The 27,560-nt window shown below is 38.8% G+C and overlaps 1 protein-coding gene across 3 annotated transcripts in view; it reads right to left on the bottom strand.

The window, feature by feature from the left end:
- The window catches only part of LOC121329114 (tumor protein p73-like), a 35,855-nt gene extending 13,745 nt beyond the window's left edge, over positions 1 to 22,110 (bottom strand). The window contains exons 1-4 of one of the 3 annotated variants that reach the window (XM_041274469.1): positions 22,055 to 22,110; positions 16,187 to 16,282; positions 15,203 to 15,341; positions 5,994 to 6,239 (exon numbers count right to left, since the gene is read on the bottom strand). In XM_041274469.1, coding sequence (XP_041130403.1) covers positions 5,994 to 6,239; positions 15,203 to 15,341; positions 16,187 to 16,245 — 444 coding nt within the window. In that variant the 5' untranslated portion in view covers positions 16,246 to 16,282; positions 22,055 to 22,110. Of the gene's footprint in view, positions 1 to 5,993; positions 6,240 to 7,672; positions 8,058 to 12,619; positions 12,804 to 15,202; positions 15,342 to 16,186; positions 16,283 to 22,054 lie in introns of those variants that run through there. The other 2 variants (XM_041274470.1, XM_041274471.1) reach the window with 2 other exon arrangements.
- Positions 22,111 to 27,560: the final 5,450 nt, after the last annotated feature.

The following is a 27,560-nucleotide window of genomic DNA, read 5'->3' on the forward strand; positions in this document are numbered from 1 at the left end:
GTGCTTGTGTTTCACTGACAGCTGCGGACTTGTGTCCCAGGACAGGTTCAGGCAGGCTGGGTTAGTTTGAGTGATAATAATGTGTTTGTCATCTCAACTGACGTGCCTCGGCTTGCGAATCGCAAATACCGTTAACTGTCCTGCCCGAAATATGTTAAAACAGGCTTAGAGATACTCTGGGTGATTACATCTTTTCATTTCAACCGCTTTGCTGCAATTTTCTTCTGTTTGTAAAGATTTAGGGAAAGATCCGCGCTTTTTTTTCTTCCAAGAATTTACTTGCTGTACAGAACTGCCGCAGTGTGACTCGTACATCAATAGCAGTAGCAGAATCCTTGTGCTTTCTTGCTGGTATTGGCTTGATATGATAAGTGATGCTGGAACTTCAGGAAAGAGAACAGTTTAACACTGAGACTAACTTACAGTCGATATGTACAATAATGGTAATGCATCCTGTAAAAGCACTGAATGTGAAACACCACTGCAAGTGCCTGAAATGTGCTTGTCAAGCATCAGAATTAAGAACTGCAGGTAATGAAATGCTAGATGCTAGATCACCTAAACCTGTGAATCAAGTCAAGGTTTATTATATGCATATATTTTCAATGAAATTCTGCAGCCAACACAAACATATAATATGTACATTTCACAAATCGTTTCAATCAGGTTTCTAGACAAATCATGATGTATCCAGACTTTTACTCAAGCAGGAATGCCCTCTGCACATTATCCTAATGCTTTTTTTTTTTTGCAAATGAATTTGAAGTATGTTTGCTTGCTATAAATGCTCCGATGATTAAAGTAGCCCAAAAGACCCAGACACAGATGATTCAGTCATCAGCAGTATCATTACAATCTGCACTTCTTCTAAAAAGTATTATGCATTTTACCTTTTCTCTTACTAATTTAAACGATTTGCATGTGTGGCCTGTTAAAGTCATCAATTAAATTAGACAATTTAACTTATTTGCATATTTAGACAGTTTTTCAAGATTTTCAGTTACAGTGGTTTGATGTCATATGCAAAACTACAGAAACAATGGGGTGTCCTAATAAATGTGCACACTACTGTATCACAGTATTATCCCTAATTTAACAGGAAAAGCAGGGCAGGGAGGAGTATTGGATTGGATTGGAGAACAGGATACCTCCACGGCTTCTCCTGCATGTCAGGACAGATCCGAGCCTGAAGATGGTAATAGCAGAGGCAAGCATGCCCGAGCCTGCCAAACCAACACACACCATCAGGAAAAACATGCCGGGGGTCTTTATTAAAACATCCTGGGTGCAAAATCTCATTTTCAACATTTACGACACCCCTGTCCCCCGCGCTTTATCCAGAAAGAGCATTTGACAGCCAAGTGCAAGTTTTACATTTGCGAAGCCGGTCGGCTCTATCTGGGGCTAGGAAAGTACAGTAGCTGAAGATGTATGTGTAAACTGCAGTACCAAAAAATGTTTTGCATCACCCTATGGAATGAACTAATTTTGCTTCATAAAGTCCAATGAAACCTGCTGAATAATCTTAAGTTAACATATTGAAGTACATACCTCTTTGTAGTTTTCCATGTACTTAATGAAAAACTGACAAAAATGTGACATTTCGAAATCCACATGAAATACTACTGTCCTACTATTATGACTTCTGGTAGACTTTAGTGATATAATTTTGTAGTTTCTCTGATTACATGATGTTAAATAAATTACGTTCATAGATTTTTTTTAGTTATGTCTCGGTCCTAAAATTCTAGGTAATGCAAAACTTTTGGCCACAGCTGTAGAGGCACTATTAGAAAACGGCATCTACGTGTGTGGGGGTAGCTGAAACAAACTTTAATATTTCAACTGCTACATTGGTGAGCAAGTACATATAGATGGAGAAAATTCTCTTTCCCCTGATCTAAGAGATGTACTCTATTCAGTCCGTGGAGGAACCCTTTGCCCCTAGAGCTGTAACTATGGGTAGAGAAAGTAAACAAACTGGGCGATGTTCAATATTAGTTTGTGAAAAAAACAAACAAACAAACAAAAAAAAAAACACTATTATTGCACAATGCTTTCAAGAATTCAATCAGTTTCCCCCAATTAAATTTCTTAAAGAGAATGCTTTTAAGAGATGTCACACAGGCTGCAAGCTCGGTTTACCAAAGGGCTCAGAGCCACCCGCAAGTTTATTTATTTTTCCCCTTTTGTTAGAAAACGCCTTGGTGAACACATAGAGCACACTCTGCCCCTATGACATTATTCATAGCCGGGAGCAACACAAATCTGCAGACAGACACTTTTTTTTTTCCAGAAGCCAACTCTATCGTGAGTCATCCAGCTGAAGAGATAAAAGAGGGAAAGGAAGTTGTACGTAAACTGAATTTGCTACACTAAGAAAACAGATGCTTGTACCAATCAGATTTAGCAATCCCCTGAGGATTTTTAACATAGATTCTAGCAGGATTGCATCTGCATTGTTTCTATTATTTAAATCTGTATGGATGATCTCAAGTTTGTTTTTGTTTTTCTGCAAGAGATTTTTGTGCTCTGTAATTGTATCCTGCTGTAAATACTCTGTGCTGTTATAAGGAAGGGAAACAGCAATAAAAAAGAAAAAAAAGGGGGCTGTGTAAGTGTTTCAAAATGAAAAGATGTGAAACAACGGAAAAGGGTTCACTTGAGGAGATGCCTTTGTCTCTTTTCCACCTTATCCCCCTACAGGATCCTCTTTTCAGACATCTTTTCTACAGCAGTGATTACAATTGCAGCTTGAGCTGTTTAACCAAAGCTAACGTCTCTTTAAAACAGAGGGCTCGAAAACAGTACTCAGTCTTTCCAACAATTGGATTGAGGCAGGAATAAAAAGTGAAACCACTGTGCAGCAGATCGATATATTTATAACAACGTTTGGAACTTTTCATGCAAGCTATGGGAGCATTATTTCTATAACTCGGATAACGGTTTGCAAATGAAAAGGTTAGTTTAAGATCTCTTGCATTTAGATAACAAGTGCCCTACACTGAGTCTGAAGCACATGTGTTTTCAGTTAGAAAGTTCTGTGCTCTTGGGCTATGTTAAATGTTTAGACGCGAGCGAGACAGCGGTTATAAGATTACGCATCCTAGTTCACACCTTCCAGTAAACGGTGACACAAGAGGCGCAATTTAATTAATTCTGCAAAAGTTCGAAAGCCAAGAAAGTAACTTCAGGTCACAACCCTGGGGGCCTCGATTGCTTAACAACTGAGGGCTGAAGCTTTCGCTCATCCTGACAGAGATCTTAATGGCATCAATAACAGAGCTGGATTCCTGGTGTCTCTCAGAAGCTACAGTTACACCGATGCATCAGTGAGCAGCCTCTATTCCTTTAAGCATTAGCAAATGCATCCGGGCTTAGGGTTACCAGACATCCCGGGAAAACTGGGATTGCCCCACTTTTCAGCCTTCATTTGTGTTTGTTTTTTTTAACAAAAAAATCGTTAAATCATTAACAATGTTAAATCATCGCGATTTTGCTATTTTGTATTCACATTTTTTCTAAGTACAAACCTATAGCAGCGAGTTGACAGCACAGTAATTTATTAATCCAAAATAAAATAAAGAATCTGATGGATGGCTGGTTTAATAATTCTGTGTTTAATAACTATAGCTTGGAAGTTCCACCTGCCAAGTTAGCATTTTAAGTCAGTCCCTATTTTGTTTTGATTTTATATATATATAATGATTGCATTATTGTATACTTATTTTAACTGCTTCACAACTGAATTGAAGAAAACAAAAATGCCCCTGTTTTTCACCCTGGAACTCTGGTAACCCAATCCAGACTGTATCACATTCTCACTGCTTATTGCCTGTGCCTCCTCTGTACTGTATACTGTGCAGATTTACATTTTTGAAATTGAAATTTTAATGTTATGCATATGCGTTATTAATCAATTGGACGAGTGCTACTGAAGTCATTTCAATATCCCCCGCCTTCACCGGACCCCTAGTTTTAAGTCACAAACGCTTCTGTTTAATAAACAGTGTATCAAAAAGCTGTAGAACTACCCATTTGATGTATTCTTTTATGAAATAAATGGCAGTGATAGGAAACCGCATTGTGCAGAGGAAACTGATACGCTTCCAACTCTAAACTCTCCAGGAATACTAAAGCTGCAACTAGACTTGTGCTAGAGGGTCAATGTTTACCCTCAAGTGGCAGAGTATCACTTTACAACACCTTGCAGGCAGGAATGAAATGCATGCATGAATGAATCAAACAGAAATAAGGACAGGGCACTTTGCAGTCAGGCATCAGTCTCAGAGAACTGTATCACTCGTATCATCAGTACAGACGTACACGAATCATAAGAGAGGAAATGACTGGGCAAATATTGATTATTCTTTCACAGGATATACTATAGTGTCGTTGTAAATATGGGCCCCTGTTAATAAAGTTTTATGCTCCAGTGCGGAATTTGCACAATTTTGCCTAAAAATAGAAGTTAAACAAACAAAGTAGAAAGTTAATGTAATGACTGTGAAGTTACTAGTCAACACTAAGAATCCTTTCTAAAAAGGGACAGTGTAGGTTATTTTTATCTTGCAGTTTACTATGCTTTTCCTATGCTTATACAATTAATACACTGCGTTTTCTTACAATCGTTAACTGTGGTTTTTACCTTCGTGAATGAGCTACCTCAATGATTTACTGTCTTTGCCTGTGCTTTGCCATGCCTTTAACTCAGCTTGGATACACTTTGCTATCATTTTCGATTTGGTAGACTGCAGTAAATCAGAGACACGCTGTCTTTTCGAAATCTTTTCCCTAGCGGGATCTCCAGACGTCCCTTCAGGGTTTGAATAAACAGCTGTAGAAGAGAACATCGCTTTCTAGAGACAGACCTAGTCTACCTGTTTTTTAAAGATAGTACAGGCCCAGCTTTTCTGCTGAAATGTTGTTTTTTTTATTGATATTCCCTTAATGGCACCATTAACCATTGCTGCTTCATATTCGTAAAGTGTTAATAGTTAGACAGGCATTATGTCTGATTTGATTGGATTTAATAAAGCTCGTTAGAAAGGTCCAACTGTTCGGCTCTCACCTATGAGAGTCTGTCAAGTAGCTCTCCTGTGGACTTGCTGCACTCCAGAGATGGATCGTTTCTTCAGCTGCATTCTCCAGCATTTCTGGCATAGTTTTGAAAGCCTGAGGCTGGGATATTCGGTTTTACTGTGTCAAGAAGCTATTAAACTGGAGGTTTGCTTACATCTTACTCACTATGCATTGAGGCAGAACTTTGTGATATTTGTTAAAGTTTGGCATCTACTGAAGAATGTTACGAAAAAGTCCTTAAATTTATCACGTTTTTCAACAGACAAACATTTAGATAACTTTTTTTTTGTTAAATAATAAAGCCACAGCTGTATTTTTTAAATTGTATTTTTTTCTTTTTTTCCCCAGCCAAAACTTGAATATCCATATATATCAATTGCATCAGTCTGGCTAATGAATTACCTGGATGCGTGCTATTTTCTGGCCAACATTTACTTGAAGACGAATGTTTAGCACACACACACACACATTTTATTCATTGACATAGCAATGTATTTCAAGTCAGAACATATTATATGACTATACCATCATTAAAGCTTTTCAGTTTTCCTGGCAGATGGCCTTTCTCATCTTTTCCACTTAACATGAACTAAACTATCAGCCAACAATCTTCAAGACCTCAAGCCTGCAGCACAGTGCAAATGCTACCGCTAACAAAACAATAAGCAGAACACACACTAAAAACCCAATCAGAGGATTACAAACCTTTAAAAACTATAAACCAGTGATAACAGCTAGAGTGTTCATTTGTTTTGCTGCATAAGCCTTCTGAAAGAAATCACCCTTAAAAACTTTGTTTGGCATGTTGGAACGCTGTAACTTAGCAATACAACTCTATGGATGCTGCAAGGTGCTCAGCATGGTTTTGTAAAGGTAAGAGAATGAAGCAGGTAGCATGACGCTGCACTCACCGTCCAGGTGGCTGACTTGGCTGTGCTGGATTGCTGGAAGGTGACCTCGAAGCTGTGTGGCCCCGGGTAGTCAGTGTTGGAGGGGATGGCTGGTGCGGGTGACATGGCATCGAAGGTAGAGTTGGGCTGTGAGTAGGGCGAAGGCGTCGGGACATTCGAGGTGTGCTCGGAGCTGTACGGGCTGGCAGAGGCAGCTCGGCTGCCCAGATTTTGATCCATGCTGCTGTTCAGCAGATTGTACTGGGACTGTGAGACAAGGGGAGAGAAGGGGTGGAGAGAAGAGACAGGTAAGGGATCCGAGAGCATCCACTAAACTGTAAGGTTTCCAGTTACAAGTCTCGCTTAAAGGGATAGTGCACACCTAGGAGGGATTAAAGAGACAGACAGTGATACTTATCTCATCTGGGAACTTGTAGACATTCAGCTTTGGAAAGTTACAACTTTTTTTTATCATTTGTTGTTTTTAAAACCTTTCATCCATTTATTTGAACTCTTTTTTAAAAAAAAAAAAAAACAACAGATAAAGAACACTAATTTAATTATATTCTGCTGAGTAACTATGACATATCTTGACAGCTTAGGGAAATTACATACAGTATTTTTATTGTTAAAAGCATTATCGTCAGTGTTATAAAGAACATACAAAAACCTCAATATTAAGGCTAAAATCATTTCCCTTTAAACCACCGATTCATTTGCCGCTCCGGTTTGGCTACTGTACTGTCACAATTGATAAACATGAACTTCACAACAGAGTCACAGTTATAGTACAGCTGCTTTGGGTTAGGCTGGCTCGGTTTCAATATTTTAATTAGCAAAAGCAATCCACTGTGCTTGTAGCAACGGCATGTTTTTTAAGGTGCCCATGAGGTACAGTCAGATGGTCGAGAGACTTTTGGGGCCCCGTACATCATGACTTTCCTGACACACTGCATTAACCAATTGACACACTGCATACCGCCTTCAAAATGTAAAAGCCTTTTTTTTCATGTTCCGATTGGCAGATTTGCTGTCAATCGGGATCTGTATAAAGTTTGCTATTAGTATGTTACTCACTAATAAATTTTGAGGGCCCCCCTGAGCTCGGTTTCCCTGTATAGTTGTCGCCCCCCTCCCCCATTCCCCCCCCCCCCCCCTGTCAGCACTGGGTTCATTAGGTGATCACTTTTTTATGGTCTTTGCAAAAGTACAGTACTTGCATTGCTGATAATTGCTATGTGCAGCCCACTGTCTATTTGAAAACAGTAGCTTTTTATGAATGAAAAGTACAGTATAATATAGCTGAAAAGATTTACAAAATCAGACCCAAGGATCATAAACTGTCAATATACTGTTTTAACACGTACTTTACATTTTGCATGTACAATAAGTAGTGAAATAATACACAAAGCCTGCAACACAAATCTTTCCTGAAATATTTAATATACTTGTATGCATTTTTCTGGCTAACAACCATTTTCTTAGGTCTATAGTTAAAAGTTTCAAATTAATTGGCTGTTCCAGACTTTGAAATGCTAACGATTTAATTAAATGGAGAAATCTGATTTAGAAAAAACCACAATAATAGTCCCAGTAAACAGTAAGAAGCATATACACAGAAAAGCTCAAAACAGTTAGCTGCAGCTGCAGCATGCATCCGAACTCAGAGTCTCACTGAAAGCAATGGCAAACGATGTTACCTTCTTTTTCACGTAGTACATTGTTCAGGCTTGCTGTATTTTTCCCAGGTGCAGTAAAACACACAAGTTTCACTTAGAGAAAGAAATAAAAACTGTCCAGATGTCAAGACTGGCCAAAATCAGGGAGGCAGTTAGCACATCCCTGAAGTTTGCCAAGTAGATTTGTATTAATGTTTTTTTTTTTTTTAAATATATTTATTCAGCCTCTTCAAACAGCTCTAAACAGACTCGTCAGACTGATTCTCTCTCCAGCTGGGATAAGGCAGCCAGTGAAGAAACAAAACGAGCATGTCGCACTAATTATGGCATGTCCTAACCCAGAAAACAGCACCTGCACAGGTATGTACTTGCAGCAGCACATCTTCTAAAGGCCTGCACTGTGCAAACATTGTCTGGGAACCTCGTGGCATGGGAACAAAAAAAAAAAAAAAAAGAGAGAGAAAAAAAAAATCAAGAATCAGCCTGGATCGAAGGTCGGAGGTTTCAGATAACAGCGTTCTCTATACAGGCAGCTGTAAACTAGCTACGGACACTGTAAACAAAGACCCGCGAAAAACCTTGTAGACTGTCTCTGTGCAAAAGTCTTACACCCACCATCGTAAAACAGCAACCAAGTGCATCGACTTATACTGGATTCAAGTACCATTTTGTTTTCCCGGTTGGTAAAACAGCGTTGTATTGGAGACAATGATACAGGTGGTTCCAGACTAACAGATTTGGTAAATGACAATTGTACATGATGCATAACCTAGTTGGTTATTCAGCTTCATACTGGTATAATTCTGTTGCAACATCTTTAACAGACTCAGTGTAGGAAGGGTTTACAGATGCACTAGTGCTCAATTTTACACTTGTGTCATTCAGTTTCATCTTTCTCAAGCTTCCCCCCAAAGAGAAATATTCTGGTGACTTCCATGAGTGCAAAAACAGTAATATGTGAGGATTAAGAACATCACTGGATAATAAACAGATCACAAAAATAACAATCGTATGCATATTCAGTATTCCTTGTTGTAGCTTATCCATTTCTTGTTGAAACGATCTCGTACTGCAGGTACTGTATTTCAGCATTGCATTGTGACAAAACGACTCAGACATCAGTGCTTAGCTGTTTATCCAGGCACTGGAACCGCCACTGTTCAATATGGTCAATGGGTCATTGCTGTTTGACTTGTTTAACTTCAGCGTTTCTGTATCCCTGAACTGTGATCTATACAAGAGGAAGCCCAGGGGGTGCCGTTCGGGTTATAACCCTGAGGCTGTTAGCCCATCCTGAGGGCTCTGTCAGTAGGTTGGCCCTGCACCCAGATAACAAGTGCTGTTATAAAGAAAAAAAAAACGCCCCTCGGTTTAAGTTAATCATTGCAACAGGGAACATACTGTTGTATCCTGCAGGACTTACAGGGTCCACACAGGCTTACACATGAAGTTAGGAGTCACCGAAAAAAAAAAGTTTTAAATCAATAAGGCACTGCAACAAACTTTACATCAACTTAGTATTACATAATTACATTTTCTGCAATACTAAAATGATACGTGGGGCAGCTTAAAAGGAATTAGCATAATTGAATTGCAATAATTGCTCTTCTGTTTGTTTTGTTGTTGTTTTGTACTTCTTTTAAACCACTATAAAGATCCTGTGGTTGTATTTAATATTTAATTGCAGTCTCAAGATACACATGATTGTCAACCTTAATTTGGTTTATTTGGTACAGTAATCTTTAGAATACAACAAGCTAACAAAGACACTATACTATATAGAATACGAACTACCGACTATATATTACATGCAGCCCATATATAACACAAAGAGGGTGCATGTTATACTCAGAAAAAATATAACTGATGATTATTAACTATTAACTATTTAACAAAGCAGCTTAAAAAAACACCCAACAACATGCCAGTGATTTATTCATGTATCAACTGCCAGTCCCTGCAGTCTTAAAGGACTCAGTACAGTGTGTGTTTTCATTTATTGCACCCCTCCCTTGGTGTATTCATTTCCAGTCAGCCTGCTGATAACAGACTGCATTATTCAAGGTAAAACAAGAAAACACAATTCATTTTATTCACTAATACATGAAGAATACTGCTGAGGAGCTGAAGATGACTGTCACATGAAATCTGTAGGAAAAGCCTTTATAAGAACTGTTTTACAAAAAAAAAAAAAAAAAAAAACAACAAATGCGTTGCTCGTTTCCATGAACAGCATTTTTCTGCAAAGCAGTGAATGTAGGAATGAGGCAGTAAGATTGCTGTTTAGCTGCAAGCTGCATATTAAAACTAGAATCAGTTCAACCTAAAATAGCATCAAACAGAAACGCCAATACCAACACGTTAAGTAATTCTTCTTAAGAAAGCTAAGTCTTAAAGTGCTGAATTCTGACCACATCTCTTAACAAAAACCTGACAGCCCGGCTTCAATGACTGTTTACGTTTCAAGGGAACGGCATTACAAAGAGGACTTGAACAAAAGCTGGATGGAAAAGCCTGAATGCTTCAGACCTCTGGGATTCCAGATCATGGAAGTTCATTCTCTAGGAGCTGTACACACAGCAAGTGTCTGGATTGCACAGAATCATTCCTGTGTTGGACACGTTTAGGGAATTTCCACGGGTGAAAAGATGAAGATACCGACATTATGACTCCCAGTAAAAGCAGGTGAGATAATCCAGGAAGCGCTATTGCAAAGCTCATCACACACATACAAGCACATACGTGCGACTACGGTTTAGAACAAGAACATTCTGCAACAAGTTGAAACAGACCTGGAGAATTAACTTCACAGTGAGCGTCGGCACCAGAAATCTCCAGCTAAGTTTGAATGATTCTCTGGATCTGAGTGTTTTTTTCATTACTCACACCCCCACATAAACTGCCGGTACACTTCCATATTAGTCTGTATTCCCATGCCAGGGTGTGGACACTATTTTAAACAACATGCGAGTCATTAGAACATCCCAATTTTTTTTTATTACATTTTTAAACTAGAAGTGCAAATAACATGCCCTTGATGCAAATGCAATCACTGTATACGCAGAAAACCTTTGCAGCTTGCAACTAAGAGGAATGCTGTGAGAATATAGGGTTATAGCACTTTCATTAAAGAAGAGATCCTGAATGTACGTGTAATAGGGCAGAGGCTGGGCGTGAACCACCGACCCCGCGCACCGCAAGCGAGCGTCTTAACCACAATGCAAAAGAGCCGGGCTCATCTGCATTTGTGGTTCTATGGCTTTTAACCTCCTCTCATTTCACCGAATGTGTCATTTTGTCAGGGTAAGAAGAAAATGTGGATTTTGCATTGGACTCGATAAACGGTGAAGTTACATTAGCAATGATATTCGGAAGGCGGTAGAAAATATACACACATCAAGTTCGATGGTGAAGGTGCTCTGCACGGTACATAATAAAAATACTACTACCACTACTACTAATAATAATATCTGTACTGTTTTTTATTTGCAATTGGGAAAGTGTTCAGAGTGCTCCCTCTGCTGTTTACCTGGGAGAGTTACACTTATTCTGACACTTGTATAAATGTTCATAAATGGGTCTAATTTGAAACACACGTTACCTAGTAACACTTTCAATTAATGTCTCCAAATTCTTAATGAATTCTGGATGATTGCCACAGGAATAACACCTGAATATCTTCTGCACTTCATTTTGAATTCATTTGTGTTTAATTATCCATATTCATTTCATGTTTCTTTGTAACACATGATGTTGATCGTATGCTTTCATGCGAGAATTAACACTTCTCACAATCCACTGTGCATGCAGGAAAACATGCCTTATACAGTGATCAACAGTATGTGTTACAAAGAATCAATTAACGTTGGCATGTCAATTAAAGGAAGCACGGTCAAGACTGTACTTTCTTTTTTAAAAAAGCAACCATTTAGATGAAGTATTTAGAAATATTCACATACTGGAAGTATTCACTCTGCTAGTAAAATCTTATATATATATATAAAATAAATGGGTGGCAATTATATACACAGCATGCACAAGCCTTTCAATGCAGACAAAACAAGACAGGGCTGCAAGCTTTTAAATATACAAAAAAAGCAGCAAAGAATGTTACAGTAAAATAATAATAAAGAATATGCTTGTGAGCTGAATTTGCTGTAGATAAAAACATATGCCGAGATTCTGATTTCTTTTTCAAATACTGTTGCTTGAGTTCAACGTCATAACTTGCGTGACAGACAACAATCCACCTGTCGTGGGGTCAGTCTTGCAATGAATTGTACAGACTGTATTTGAGGTTAACAGCACTAGCAGGGAATGGTACGTGCAGGGTTAAAAACACAGGTTCAACCAACACATTAAAAAACTTCAGGCGAGAAAAATAAAGCAAGTTGTTGACGCGGGTCTCTACAAAACCCCAAATCCAGCACTGTCACTTCCATGCAATCAGACAATGAACACAACAGTCACAGTCATACCTAGGAAACTACATTAGGTTACTGTATTTAGAAACTCCATAACAACTCTAATACAAACCGTCTGTCTCTATGAGAGAAACCTTGCTATATTTTACTAATAATCAACACCCCATGCATATGCAATCTGTGAAATCAGTTCCAAATTAAAACATGTGCAAGTTGTGTATTCAGTAGCTTGACCTATAGGCATCTTACACACACACAAATTCAGTACATATTAACACTGTGATATTGCAAGACACTGATCTGAGATGCACTGTCCCTCCCCTCCTGCAGTGTTATAATGCATATAGTGTGGAAACTAACTTTTATTGTACTGTCATGTGAGATAGGCACACAAAATAAACTGCAATCCTCCTATAAACTGCCTAGCAACAGGTGCAGGAAAAGAGACAACTGTTGCATTCACTGGCTGTCACCACTACCAATGGAGTAAATCATCCACCACGAATCTTCTATAAGCCCGAAAAAGAAACTCCCAGCCACCTACCGTGGTATAATGCTGCCTCTGGTCACTAATGTACAGCATTTTAATTTTCCCGCAAATTGGGTGCAATAGGGAATATATCCACCCTGGGCGTCATGTGGGTCACACGGCCAGACAAGTAAGCCTGTCAGTAAATCTGCCAGCTGCAGCTTTAGGTAGCCACTCTTCAAAATGAAACACAAATCAGAGGTTTTTTTTTTCCCGGAGGTGATGGATAGGTATGAGAGACTTCTTCGCTTGTCACCCCCCCCCCCATCTCTCTTGGCCCTCTCAACTAGCTTGCATCTAACAACAAATCTGGGACCGCCCCCAGTTTTTTTTGTTTTTCCTCATGACTATTCATTAACCCACAAGGCAGGTTCAGACTTGCCCAATGATGTATTGGACTATACCATTTTCCAGTGATAGGAGAAGTGGATTGGATTTATTTTTTAATTAAGCTGGCTTGCTTGAGAGCCGTTAGCCAGGCACAATAAGAACACTTGCGCGGAAGTCTTTAATTTATTCAAGCTTATATAAAGTTGAGTTTATAAATCTATGTTAAAACAAAGTCTTTTTTTTATTCTTAGCTATAGCCAAGCTTACTCTGTAGGAGAGTCACAAAGAGCAGTATCTGAACTGATGATTTGGACTGATCACACCTTTAAGTTAAATGTAAAACAAATGAGAAACACAAGACTCAAAAGACTGAAGCTACAACCTGGGCTCCAGGGAGTACTCAATGGAGAAGCCCAGGCTTACATACCCCATATCACGTACATTCAAATCACAGAATGTCAAAATCTCTTTAACTCTTAGGAGAGAGATTGCAGTAAGGCAGATCCGTTTAACATACAGAGATCATGCAACGTGTTCATCAAGATGTTTATCCCCTTCAGCTGTGCCATGTTAAGTTTCCCATCTATGTATCTAATTTATAATGCATAATGTTTTTTTCAAAGTTTTGGCAGGGCAACTTCTCAAACACCACAGAGTTCACACAAACCGTTTTTATTATATGGTAATCCATGCTGCTAAATAATACAGGTTACAGAGAATGGCACACATTGCGCCTTCCCATCACCATCTCATAAAAAACAAAAGGTAGTCAAGAAGAAATACTTCTCCAAGATATACACCATTTATAAACACTACGAGTTACCCAAGATAGTTTTCCAAATGTAGGAGCATCAACAATACATCTTTCCAGTGCTGTACAGCTACCCCGTTCACAAGGCAAAGCACCTGATCAGTGAGGTGTAATGGTACAACCCCACTGAGGGGTGCTCCTGCTCAAGAAAGGGTTAATCATTGCAGCGTATCAGTTTCTCCTTCACTGGAGATGGCCTCAAGCCTATTAACTAGCTTTAAACAAATAAACAGCATCTCATGACAAAATCACCTGCCATGACTCTTACTACGCAAGCCCTAAAAACTCAAACCACAGCCCCAAAGGAAACAATGAGGAAGGATAGGGCAACACCATCAGTACAACACTCCCACGATTTGCATGGTTTTGTCCCACATGCTTTGTTACCTGCTTGTGTTTGTCTGCTGGACAGTGTTTTGAACCAGCTGGAACACATGCACTAAATACCTGATCTGCACACGCACCTCATCAGTTTATCCTATATCTATATCAATCATTCATTTGGTATTATTTCCTAATAGATGGCAAGGTGTTTTCTTCATTTGTGTTAATGATCTGGTCGCTGAGAAGCTGTGAGGGGTCTCAAAGCAGTTAAACACCCTGTGCTAGTGATAAAAGAGCCGTACTCTGCAGTTCAATCAGTGTTACAGATGGGATATTATTTTGTTCTGCTAGGGCAGGCTTGGCTTGGGCTGTAATTAGGGGGCTAACCTTCCAGTTAATCCTGCAGCCGTCGGCCCCCCTACACACCAGACATCAGGCACAGAGCGGCAGGGAGGGAACGAGAGCTGATGAGGAGGGAAGAGGAGTGGGAATCTTCAGCATTAGGAGGGAAAACACTGTAGGATAAATTACACTGTAGTGCCTCCCTGTTCTTACTCTCTTTAGCTCCGACAGCAGCAATGAATGCTCCTCTTGGAAGATTGCCCCAGGCTTTGTCATTCCTTACAATACAATAATGATGCTGTGCTGGCTGTGGGTTCAACAGTAGTGTTACCAGACATTATGGGAAAACTGGGATTATCCCAGTTTTCAGCCTTCATTTTTTTTGTCCCAGTCATAAACAGTAAAACTGTTAAATTGTCCCGGTTTTGCTACTGTATTTAAAAAAGGTTTTAAAGTACAAAACTGTATCCATGTGTTCAGCAAGTTAATAGCAAAAGTAATTTACGAGGTTGTGTTAGCACCACTCCAAAATAAAATAAACAATTGTATGGCTTATTTGTTTAATAATTCCGATTATGCGTGTATATTGCTGGTAATCGCTGATCTTTTTTTTTTTTTTGTAATCTGGCTTTTTGTGCATTTAACGTGAACAGATGATGACAACTGAATGAAAACAATGATCTGCAATAAATACGATGTTTCCAATTAATCCTACACTGTTATCAGAGTTGCTACGGTGTCAGTGAACTGAAATCTGGTAACCCTGTTCACGGGATGGGTTCACCTCTTACCATGACTGTTTCATTCATGCCCCTCATCTGGAAGACGTCCATGCACACCTCGGCCCGGTTTGTTGGCAAGCTGGCGGCTGCCTCGTTGTTACCAGAGTGGCTGTTTTGTGAAAGATCGAAATAAGTACTGTCCGGTTCCCTGAGAAAACAAAGCAAGCCCTTTATTAGTCTTACTAGGGTAAACGTGCACTGTGGTTCTGCAGTACGCCGTTCTTACCACTTACTCATACTAAACATTTACTGAGCAACTTCTGTGAGACTGAAAACAATGTCATCTACTGGAACATACAAGAACATCACTGTGGGGCTTAAACAAAGAACTTCCTTCCTGGGACCACTGCTTTATATAAGGAGAACTGTAAAACTCAAGCATGGAAAATACAGTTATTTCTTATGTGTACTCTATCCGAACAATCGATAAAATTCAAAGTTCAAATACTGTAGGACTGCAGTAAATCGAAACAAGGAGCAACAGAGTACTGTATAGCACAATTCATTTGACTATAACTTCAGTATTAATACTACAATAGCAAGAGACGCTTAACCCTCTGAGGTGCAAGGGACATATGAGTCCCACAAATAAAATGATGCTAGCCTGCTTATTTTTGCAGGGTTTAAAAAGCTACTGACAGGTAGTATCTGGTCATCCAAATGGCTTGAGTCACTCTCAAATGTATTTTAAGAAGAAACCGTTTGGACAAGCGTTGTTTTTTTTTTTTTTTTAATGAAGGTTTGTGTGAACTCCATTGGTTTTCTCCAGGGCACTCCAGACACTCTGCATGTCGGCTGTCTATGCTGATGTGCAAGGCATGTTTAAATAAATGAATACAAGTGACCACAGTTGAAGTGCCCCATGTGAACGCTGTCCAGTTTCAGTAAGTATCCCCCAAACCTCCTGGCCTGCACGTCACGCAGAGTTGAACCCAGGGTATCTTCCCAGCCTTGCTTACTGTAAGTGAAGAAGGAGAATGGAAAGGAACTCACAGGCTACTCCAGAGATGCTCGAAGGTGGTCCCTTCATCGGCAGGAGAAGACTGGGCCATCTTGGCTGTGGGGTAATCCACTGAGGGACAGATCACTCTGCAGCAAAGAAGAACCGTCAAGCGTTTATACCCACACCTTCACACACGCCAAGATAGATAAATGTTTCTTATATGTTTATTCTCATCATGATTTAGCAGATCTTGCACTGCAGTAAATTATCCATAACTTCATGCACTCAATTACTGATGATAATGTAAAACTTAGAAACTTAGAACAAACGTTAGGGTTAGTGCCATTACAAATCGCTTATTTTCACATCTATTTGCAACAGAAACCAACCCTGGAAACATTTTGTTTTTCAATTTTTAGATTCCTACCCTTATTTCCTTAATTTGACAAGGCAGTTTATCAATGAGAAAGGTCACGCATTAACCCCAGAACAATTTAAACAGCCTACAGATTCGTCACTTTGAAATAGTGCACTGCTTGCTGGTCGAAGTGTTTCCGTGTGATGCTCCCTCCGACCTCCAGGGGGCTCCAGACAGCGCAGGCGATGCGATTCCTGAGTCAAATGCGTTTATTCAACTGTGCCAAGTTGGGCATGCCCAGACCTGCAGGGCAGGGACCACTGAGAGTTGCGATCTGCCACTTTACCCAATCTTTTCTTCCCCGGCTCACAGCATCAGGAGGAAAGAAACCTTCTCAGGAGATTAACAGACAGAGGTTTTACCTGCACACCTGTCTCTAAGTACTATACTAAGAGTTGGCTGCACAATATAAAAAAAGTAGAACGCTCTCCTTAATCAATAACTGGACTATTTAAAGTATCTTACGTATATATCACACTATTTTCTTTTTGTCTTTGTTTTGTTATTTGGAGATTAAGGTATATGGTTCATAGACAAGTATAATTTTGATGTTAGACCTGCCATAGCACTGTCAATAGGGTGTGGAGCCACCAAGGGCAACTACAAAGGCGCGTATTTAAAGAGCCAAGTCTGCAAGGTATATTATTCCAGAGGGGCATTCCTCCGGAATTACGGTCTCTAATTCCTTCTGGGAAGTTGCGGATTAAAACCTGCAGCAAACAGCTTACAGTCATTAGCTTTGAAACTGTTCTTCGTGAAACATTTGTCTTAAATACTAAATATGTCAAAGTCTGTTAGTTCAACTGTCTTACTCATCATCATCACTGACATCATGCACATTTCACACATAACAGGACGGTCTGTCTAATTAAGCTCAAGCGGCGGACAAGGCACCCATTGCGTTACATGACAATAGGGTTCAAATAGAAATACGGTATGCAAGAAAAGCAAACGCTCCCTCTAGTGGATGCTCAGAAAATTACATTTCACCATAACCTATTAAACTAGCCCTTTACAATATGACTCAGGAAGAAAAGGCACAGCTATTAATATGACTAAATGTTACATGTATGAATTGTAATGTTTCATGTATAAGCACATGTTGTACATTTAACGGAAACGGCATTATACATCGTTAAACAACATACTGAACACATAGGAAACTAACGGTATTTTAAGTTTTGGCTACAACACAGTTGAACGAGTTGTTCACTTTCATTTGAATTGATATAAGTTACCGTACAAGCAAAATACCTTGTAAAACCTACATGCATTTTACATCTACCGTGCGTACAGTTATATGTGCATGAAGATTTGCACATCACATATGGCTTTTCCACAGGACAGTATGAGGCTTTCTTTTACAGAGCAGGCAATCCGGGAGAAGATTGAACAGCTGAAGAAGAGTGCTTTCTAAAGAGAGACAGGCATGATTTCCTGTCCTGTACTGCCACAAGCAATGTACCCTCAGAAACCCATTATATAGGCTTAGTGGAGGATAAGGCATCACTCATAGAGTATCACAGAGACAGTGAGGGCTGTGACTTTATCAGTTAATTAGGACCACACACCAAATAACATGAGGCCTCCCGTCCTGTCCCAAGTGACAATCCCTTGCCACACTTTAGTGCCTGGGGATCCTCCGTGGAGACGAAACCACATCCTGTTATTTCTGTGACAGAGTGGCACCAAGAAGCTTGTGCGAGCCAGTATTAACCATAGCTAACATCTAGGCTACAATCACGTTTTCAATGCACACTTCTGGGTAACATAATTTATAGTCCCCGTGCACCTTGCTTAAACCCCTTACAATGCACAAGGAATTGAGCGCTTGTTCAAACGGTTTCTACTTAAGATAGTGACTCAAGTGTCACGAGGAGGAAACTGACAATTTGGATGACCGGATCCAGCCTGTCAGTACATTGTAAACCTGGCTTCATACACCTCATTGCAAAAATAAGAACGGTGAATCACTTTATTTTTGGGATGCATATGTCACTCATATCTCAGAGGGCTAAAAAACAAACAAAAAAACAAAAAACAAAATGCATGCAGTACAAAATGGAAACTACTGTACCTCACAATTTCACTAACGAATCAAAAACAGGTCCCCAAGGAACCGAGCAAACAAACTGTACTAGAAAAAGAAAAAGATTCCGAGTGGAAATACTGCATACATTTAATACCCAATAAACATTGATTTAATGGATTTCCCAGGCAGCTTTTAGGTATGCTGCAAAAACACACACAAATGCATATGGCTAGCAGTGCATGTTAGGAAACATATAACACTGGTGTGCTATTAATAGCAATAATGGAATTATGTCTCCCACTAGCTTCCCAGTCTGAATAGCCATTCCTGGGGTGGGAGGCAAACTTTAACCCCTGCACCACCTTCCCCAAACAAGGACCCAACAGTGAATCCGAAATGATCACCAGACCTCTACTGTATAGCTGAGCCCAGATCACAGCCTGCTAGCCCAAGATGGGATCAAAGCATCATTTTTAAAATGGAGTTCACAAGCACTAGTGCAATGGACACATTGCAGGATCGTTTGTTATTGCCTCCATAAAACAGTCAGGAGACAGCAAGCTGCCCTTTGGTTTCATCGCCCTATTGATCAGAGCCACTGGACGTGGTGCTTATATAAAATAAGACGCTAGGCAGAGCCCCAGACAAACCAGCAATACGTAAACCTTTGTAAAATAAAAGATACACACACAAAATGGCGACTGGAGAGGGAAAAGAAGCATGTTCTTTATTCTCAAAGCAGCCAAACTAGCACCTCAAATCATGCACGTCAGAACACCAACACTCACTATCAATTAAGTACTGTTTACAATTCAACAATGCTTTGTGGTGCTGCAAACTTTGCAGTGCAATAAAAAAGAGATGCACTCGGAGCTCCTTTGTAAAATAACAAGCCCTTCCACTTGCAGCAAAGCCTGCTTTATAATTTCACTCAGAAGGAAGTTAAAGGTAGCACAGAGGACAACTTCTCCCATTGCATACAATTGCTGATGCTGTTTACAGAGATCTGTGTCATTCTGCAAATACTTAACAGGCCACAGCAGACTGAAAAGTCCCTTCTCTAGGCCTACCACAAGCTCTGTTTCTTAAAAATTCAAACAAAATCGAATGATTGAATTGAAGGTGAAGATACATACAGTATACATCTATGTACCGCTTACCAGGCTCTCGTGAATTTTCTGGTGCATTTATTTTGGAAAGGCTGTGTTTTTATCAGTTTTTAGGTCCAAAAAGGCTGTAACCCACGCTTGAAAACGAAAGATAACCACCCTGACACCACGTGGTAAGACTTGTATGAATGAAATAACAGCCACAGAAGGGGATGTGACGGCTATATACTTGGGATACTGTTGCACAAAGAGTAAAAAAGCATTCACTGCACCCAAAATGAAGCTTCAAAAGTTCCTGTTTTTTTATAACTTTTTTTAATATTTTGCTTTTTAGTTTTAGTAAAAGAATGTCATGTTCCTAAACCGTAGAAGCATTGAGAATAGCATGGAGAGCTGCATCTTCTCTTGTTTGTGGTCTATTGTTTGCTTAAAAACAATATACTGTATATGAACAGATTCTTACAGTGTGGGGAAAACCTGATTGGTTGACTAGTCATATAGATTTAGTGCTCAAGGGTAAAAAACTTAGTATGATACATTTCTGCATCACGTTCAATATTCTTGTAAGGGTTGGGTGAGAGAATTCCATGCATGTGATCCACTTTAACAGAGCGTTACCAAAGTCAGCATTGAGATTGCATCCGAAACGTCAATTTGCATTACTGTACTCTGACAGCAGATTTACCTTCAAAATTTGAATGAACCTGAATCGCATTATCTGCTAAAGCTGATATCATGATCACGGACCTCTTCTGGCATTCTGTAACTGACGAGCCCACAGTGCAAACACTTGGGCACCAGCAAAAACTCTCAACGTTGTGTTCCAAAATGTTTCACTGCCGCCTAAGGAGTACCTGGAGGGTGGGGGGCAAACTAAACTCATGTAAATGTGTCCTGCAGATACCCCCATCAGCCTCCACCCCCACCAGCTAACAAATGCCCTTGATAAATCGACACAATGGAATGACAGAATCTAATGCAATGTTTTTATCAGCTGGATCCCTGGTTTTCCAGTCTACACGACACCAAATCATCCACCAATTTGAATGCAGCGCTTAAAAACGTTTCCGAATCAAGGACTGCATGCCCTGCCATCATTTACAAAGGTAAGGGAATTGTCTAAGGTCCATCATATTGGACCTGATTAAAAACAACTGAACTGATTACATTAAGAACACCTGCAAATACAGTGCTGACCTATTCACCTCCCCACTACACACACCTGCATGCATTTAATGCTGTTTTTGTTTCTCATAAAAAAGGCATTATTTATTTCCATTAAGTTACTCTATAAAAAAAAGCAATATCAAAGTTGCAAAATCCAATTATGAATGCCTGCTCCTGAAGACTCTGCTCCGATGCACTATTATAAAAATTGTTAAGAGCAGGGTTGGTTGGTTCTGTCTGAAAATACATACTGGGACTGGACAAAACAAATAGGAACAGCGGTCAGAACATTGTCAACAGGGTGTAGAGCTGCTACCGCCAGCTACTGGAGGGTTGCACTTGACAAATCACTAAGGGGGTTCGGATACAGGTGGTTTGTCTTCATCTTTGTTGTCAGATATATATATATATATATATATATATATATATATATATATATATATATATATATATATATATATAGGTTCGAATCAAATTTGATTACACAGAGTGGACCCTCGCTGACCCATGCATCAGCCCAGCTGTGGTGATTGTAAGCTGGTACACTCGTGTTATGCCAGTGCGTGTTTACATGGGCTACCTATGCCCATGGTGCCCGCTCTATGCCAGCATTGGCCTAATGCGTCTTACTTTATGAAACTGTTCCCTCACTCGTTCCAACTTTGCTAGTGCAGTAGTATTTTGGGTAATAATAATAATAATAATAATAATAATAATAATAATAATAATAAAAAAAAAAAAAAGGTTGACTTAAAAAGCAATGCCCAGGGGATTCCTATCGTCTTATTATTTGTCAGCAAAACGTGGCATCACATGACCTATTACATTCATTATCGTGCGTTGGAATGTTTATACCGGAAAGAAGTTGTCGATTTCCAAAACTAATAACGAAATGAATAGTTATAAACGAATTCAAACTGAGCGAATGAAGTCTAATACTCCCAAACTAATAACACAGCACGTTTACCGTCATGTTTCAAAGCACAAATAATCTAAATACAAAAATAAACATTTAGGATAAAAAAAAAAAAAAAGTAATAATAAAATAATACTTTCAATTTTAAGACTGCACTAACAGGCGAGAATGTAAGCAAACAGACGTATAAAAACGTCCCTGTTATATCCTGTTTTACAGAAACCGTCTATTCTAAACACTCAAGTCTCTGTTGGTTAGTTATGAATTGCCACTTACTCTTCCTTCAGAGCTAAATCACCCAACTCCTCTGGGACACGGGACCTTTAAATTCACAGCAGAGGCCTGCAATTGTTAACTCGACTGTATTTACTGCAGCCCAGCATGTAGCGTCCTCCGTCTCCCAGGCAACCACTTTGGAGCTGCAGAAGGAGTGCGTAAAGTGTGCCAAAGACTCCTGGATTTCTTGGAACCGAGAGTAGTGGCGCGGGGCGGGACGGTTCATGTAGATTAGTGAAGGTGCGCCTGGTCTTATCATTGCTGATTGGGGGAGCATTTCAAGAAACGATTAATGAAGTGTAACAGAGGCTGGATTTGTTCTATATTGAAAAACGGTTACTGATATAAAATATATAAATAAGACATGGCAAGTCTCACTCATTGTAGGAACGGTGGTCTCAATTTGACCTGCCTCAACCCTAAAATAAACGGGAAACCAATGCATTTGAATGCAATCTCCAAAATGTTTTAAATCGCACTCATTTGGAAGTATCAGAGTTACAGTGACCCATAATGATTAGTTATATGATTAGTTATAGTAAAGATGCAATGCAATATCGGACTGACGCATACCCCTGTGTAACTTATTACACCTTCTCCTGCAAGCAGCCTTTATTTAAATCTACAGAGTTACCTGGCAGGGCCGGCAGATGTGAGCCAAGCGCTCCTTTCAAAAGAGACGCGCGCTGCACCTTCAATGGGCTATTGATTTCAATTCATTTCAGCAATAAATAAAAGAGAAACGCTGCTTTGGCTTAAGGAAGGACGGTTTATAATCAAGATGAAGCTGTTTACAAATAGCCATGTTTTGCTTTTCTCTGCTTTGTGGTGAATGCATATTAAACCAGAGACGCTGAGATATTCTGTCGTTGTTTATAGCATTGCCGGCAACTCCTGACACAATGATTTGGCTACAGTCATAAGCCTTGCTTTCATAAACCAACATGAAACCCATAACCCATCTCTCTCTCTCTCTCTCTCTCTCTCTCTCTCTCTCTCTCTCTCTCTCTCTCAGTTTGACAGCTTTTCCTGTCTTATAAAAATAATTAACAAACTGGTGGCTATAATCAAGCAGGAGGAAAGAAGGTACTTGTATGGACATGTCTTATTAAAAATGAATGGGGAAAAATGTATTAATTACGAAGATAACTTTGTAGTCATGAGCAATAGGGAATATAAAGGTGAAAATGAAGACAGGCAAGTGGTATTTAATTCCGTTCATTATCTTTGCCCTGGACTTCTTATAACCTTATGGCAAAGTTTATTTTATATAACCTGCTCACAATCAAAACAAAATGGTTATATAAAGACGGTGAGCTATATAAAGACTATTTTATAAAGCCTGGTTTGATTAACCCATTAAAAGCCATTGTCCTCATTTGAGGATAGGCTACTTTGTAATTTTTTTGGAACATTCTTGACTGGGATCTACCTGTTATTTAAATTTTCTCTTTAACTATATTGTTAGGATAACTTAAGTAACTTAATTCTGCAAATAATACCCTTCCAATGCTTTTATGATGCATCAATAGAAAATAAGAAACTGAAGCTTAAAAATGATTCCTTGATGATACCCACAGTGCTGATAAAGCTCAATTTTCTATGTGTTGAGCTTCGGAGCAGGCGTGAAATTTCAGAAAACAGAAAGATGAGTTCTTCTAAGGAATCCTGAAGTAAACGACCATAAGCAACCCCTTCTTGAAAATACTGGCCAGCCATTCTCTGTGCCAAGCTTCTGCTTCTACATGGAGGTTATTATCTCCCAGCTCTTATTGAGCTATCTCCTGAGTAGGTCAGAATTCAAACAACGTAGGCCATTTCTACCGGACTGATCCTAGAATAAAATGGGACAGCACGTCTCCACTGTCCTGCTTTCCAAAGTGTGCTGTACTGCTGAACACCAGGGCTGCTTCCTCGGATCGGAATGCTTTTAATCAGCAACAGACCTGTGCAATTACACCTTGCAATCCCCTCGGCGGCTGCTACCCAGAGAACAACAACCCAATGCAACCAAGAACTCCAGGCTGCTAGCAATTAAACTGCCAGCGCCTGGGCGAGGTGGAGAAGTGAATTGAATTTCCACCTGGCTGTGGTGATGAGGGAAACACGCTGTTCTTCAGCATGGCAATGTGAGGATGCAGATTGGCTGCTTATACTGTGTAAGAGCTGTAAACAAATCGAGCAGCCACAGTGTTGTGTGTACGCCGCTTATTACTGGTCCATTCAATAAGCATGTTTTTAAACTCCCCAGATTGCAATTAGAAGCAGTAGTATACTGTAAAAGCAAAACTGTACATGTTACGTGTTTAGATGCCTGGATAAGTGACATTTTTACTGTGGCAGTTTGCTTTGCATTTCCATAGGGTCCACTAGCATCCACCTGGATTTGAGTTCAACAAAACAGTTACTGAGAAGGCAGCTTCATTTTCAACTCTGCCTTGCAGGAAGAGTCTCCTTAACCGACTCATGTTTTGATTGCTCCACAGTGACATCTACTGGAAGAGGGCCAGTACTGTGCCAACCCAAACGTCCTCATGCTGAACACACTCCTTCATGCGTCTTAGTTAGTCTGGTATAATCACAGAACCTGTGTTAAAAATGCGAGTCGTTTTAGGCATGATTGACGCAGAAAAAGCTTCATACCGATATATAACCCATGAAGGTGATTCAAGTACTGTATTAAAACAGGAAATACCTCGAAAACAAATGTGTGTTGTTGCTGGGTTTTTTTATTTTATTTTTTTTTGCTGACATAATAGAAATACGATTTTTTTTTTTTTTATCTATTTCTAATAACCCGATTCACATACCTTGTTTCGATGCTGTACAGGGCAAATACTTTGACTTAAACTTGGTTTAAATAGCGTGTAAACAGCCGTCTATATCTTATAATTGCTATTACTGCACGTCATGCTTTGCTTGTATTTTTTGTTCACCTTCCCTCCCTCTCGTTATGTTTTTATTATTTATTTATTTTTCTTTACTAATTAAACTTCCACATTCAGGCAACCTGCTGCCTTTAAACTATAATTGTGTTAGCACGCAGATTGCATTCTCCTCTTTTACACTCCACTGGCGCCTATAGCAACGGCCATAGTAACACAATACAGGTCGTTACTCCTGAGTCATTAACCAGCCCTCAGTGGATTATAACATAGAAACTCATAGCAATGTTACAAACTTCTTCTTGTTAACCCCCGCGCTGTCAAAACTAAGCAAGTTGCTTTTTTAAATTCTCAGATGGGACAGTGCGATACGCGGCCCAGGCTTTTATTACAGCCAACCTATCAACAGAACCAAACAGACACGGTCTGCATGGACAAGCAATACCAATATTACATTAATGCATACACAGACTTAAAAAAAAAAAGAGTTATTCAATTATTGCTTCGTGCAAATGTGATGTGTCTATTTGCAAATATATATATATATATATATATATCTATATATATATATATATATATATATATAATAATAATACTCTACTGCTACTACGACTACTAGTAATAATAATATATATTTTTTCCTTTGAAATGAATGCTTTTCAAGTTTACCTGAAATTTGACGTGTATTTATAAATGGAAGTTAAAATGAAGCTGAACGGGGAAGAGGGGATCTTGTATTTATAGAGGTGTGACGAGGGGTTTTTGTTTCGTTGTATTGATCATTTACAAAGGCACGCGACAGGCGACACCACTTTTTAGATGCAATGTCAGATGACCACATCGATGTCAATGGCGTTCCTGGTTTTTTTTTTTTTTTTTAAAGCACAAAATAAATTGATGTTTTATACGCAAATACAATTGAATCTGATATTAAATTATTGTTACTTGTAATCCTTGAAAAACGTGTATCTATCTATCTATCTATCTATATATCTATCTATCTATCTCTCTCTCTCTCTATTATTATATATTATTGTGTTTATTATTTATTATTATTATTATTATTATTATTATTAACAATATCAAATATACGTTTTTATTTATATTTTCAAACTCTGGGCATACCAAACTGCATTCACGCATCTACCAAAACAATGTTGTTATATGTATCCACATTTAATATCCCATATTCTTAAACCGTAGATTTAGACTTTTTAAGAAAACAATTACTTTTTGTCAGTTAGCCAATTACAATGGTTATGAGAAATCACAGAAAAAAAAAAAAACAAAAACGTAATGTTTCATTACAAAAAACAACAGATGCTTTAAATGCCGCTACAAAGTCTACCTCGTGATTTCCATTTTATTAATGTTTGTCAGGCAGATTGGTCTTTTTAACCCAGCTATTGGGTTATACGCTATATCAAATATATACAACAATCATATACATTGGAAACATCAACCATATACAAACATAAATGACCTATCATTTAAAAATAAAAAAAAACAAAACAAAACAACAAAAAAGAACATTTCAATTACAATTTGAATTCAATTAAGTGAAATACTCACCACGCGTTTTAGGTGTCAAACCCATCAATCCTTATAAACAAAAACGTCTTAAAATGTTAAACTCCCCCAACATGAAACACGACAAACGCAAAACTAAAAAAAAACAAAAAACAAAAAATAAACCATAATCGGTCTAACTGTCAAGTCATCGGGATTGTTTCTCGCTCTTTTCCCAGCACACAATAGCACAGAGGTTCTGTTGCGATAAGTTATAATTAACAATTTTGCTTTTTAACTCGCCATTGTCTGGGATAGAGGGGGGGAAACGGTAGATCGCATACGGAGTCACCTGTCCTGGGTTAGTTTATTAAGATTTAAATAGTTGGGAAGTACATTCCAAAAAAGGAAGAAAACAAAACCCTGCTGCCGGTGAAGAGGGAGGGCTGGGCTTTTCGGGAGAGGGGGAGGCTGGAGGTGTTAGCCGCCGTTGGAGCTCACACGGGCGGGAAGGATTCTGCTCTCTCGCTGGGGGGTCTAGTTAGTTTGCCAGGTTCAGTGCAATTGCATTCGCTCTGCGTCGTCCATCAGTTTCTACAGCAAAAACACAGAGCTCTGAATATTGGCAATTTTGTTCGAATTGTTTGTATTCTTAGTGACACCTAAACCATAACGCGGTTAATTGATAACATATTAGATACTGTATACTGCAAATTGGTATATCTTTCATTGTTTTTTTAATTTATTATTTGAAAATATTTGTATTAATATAAATTGGGTAATACAAACTAAACATACCTAAATGTCCCTAAAAAAAAAAAAAGGATTATATTGTATAGAAAACATGATGTAATTACCAGAATATTATATTATATATATATATATATATATATATATATATATATATATATATATATATATATATATATATATATACACACACCTTAGTGTATTCAATAAAGCTATTTGTAGGTGTTAAGAAAATACTACAAGTGAATGTGTTATACAAAACCAAAAGTGTAAAACGCAGTCAAATTATTTTATTATTTAATTTATGTGACTAAATATTATACGACTGCTGGAACCTATATTCAACTCTTTTTATTGCAATG

This window comes from Polyodon spathula, chromosome 16, assembly GCF_017654505.1.
Source record: "Polyodon spathula isolate WHYD16114869_AA chromosome 16, ASM1765450v1, whole genome shotgun sequence".
NCBI classification, from domain to species: Eukaryota; Metazoa; Chordata; class Actinopteri; order Acipenseriformes; family Polyodontidae; genus Polyodon; species Polyodon spathula.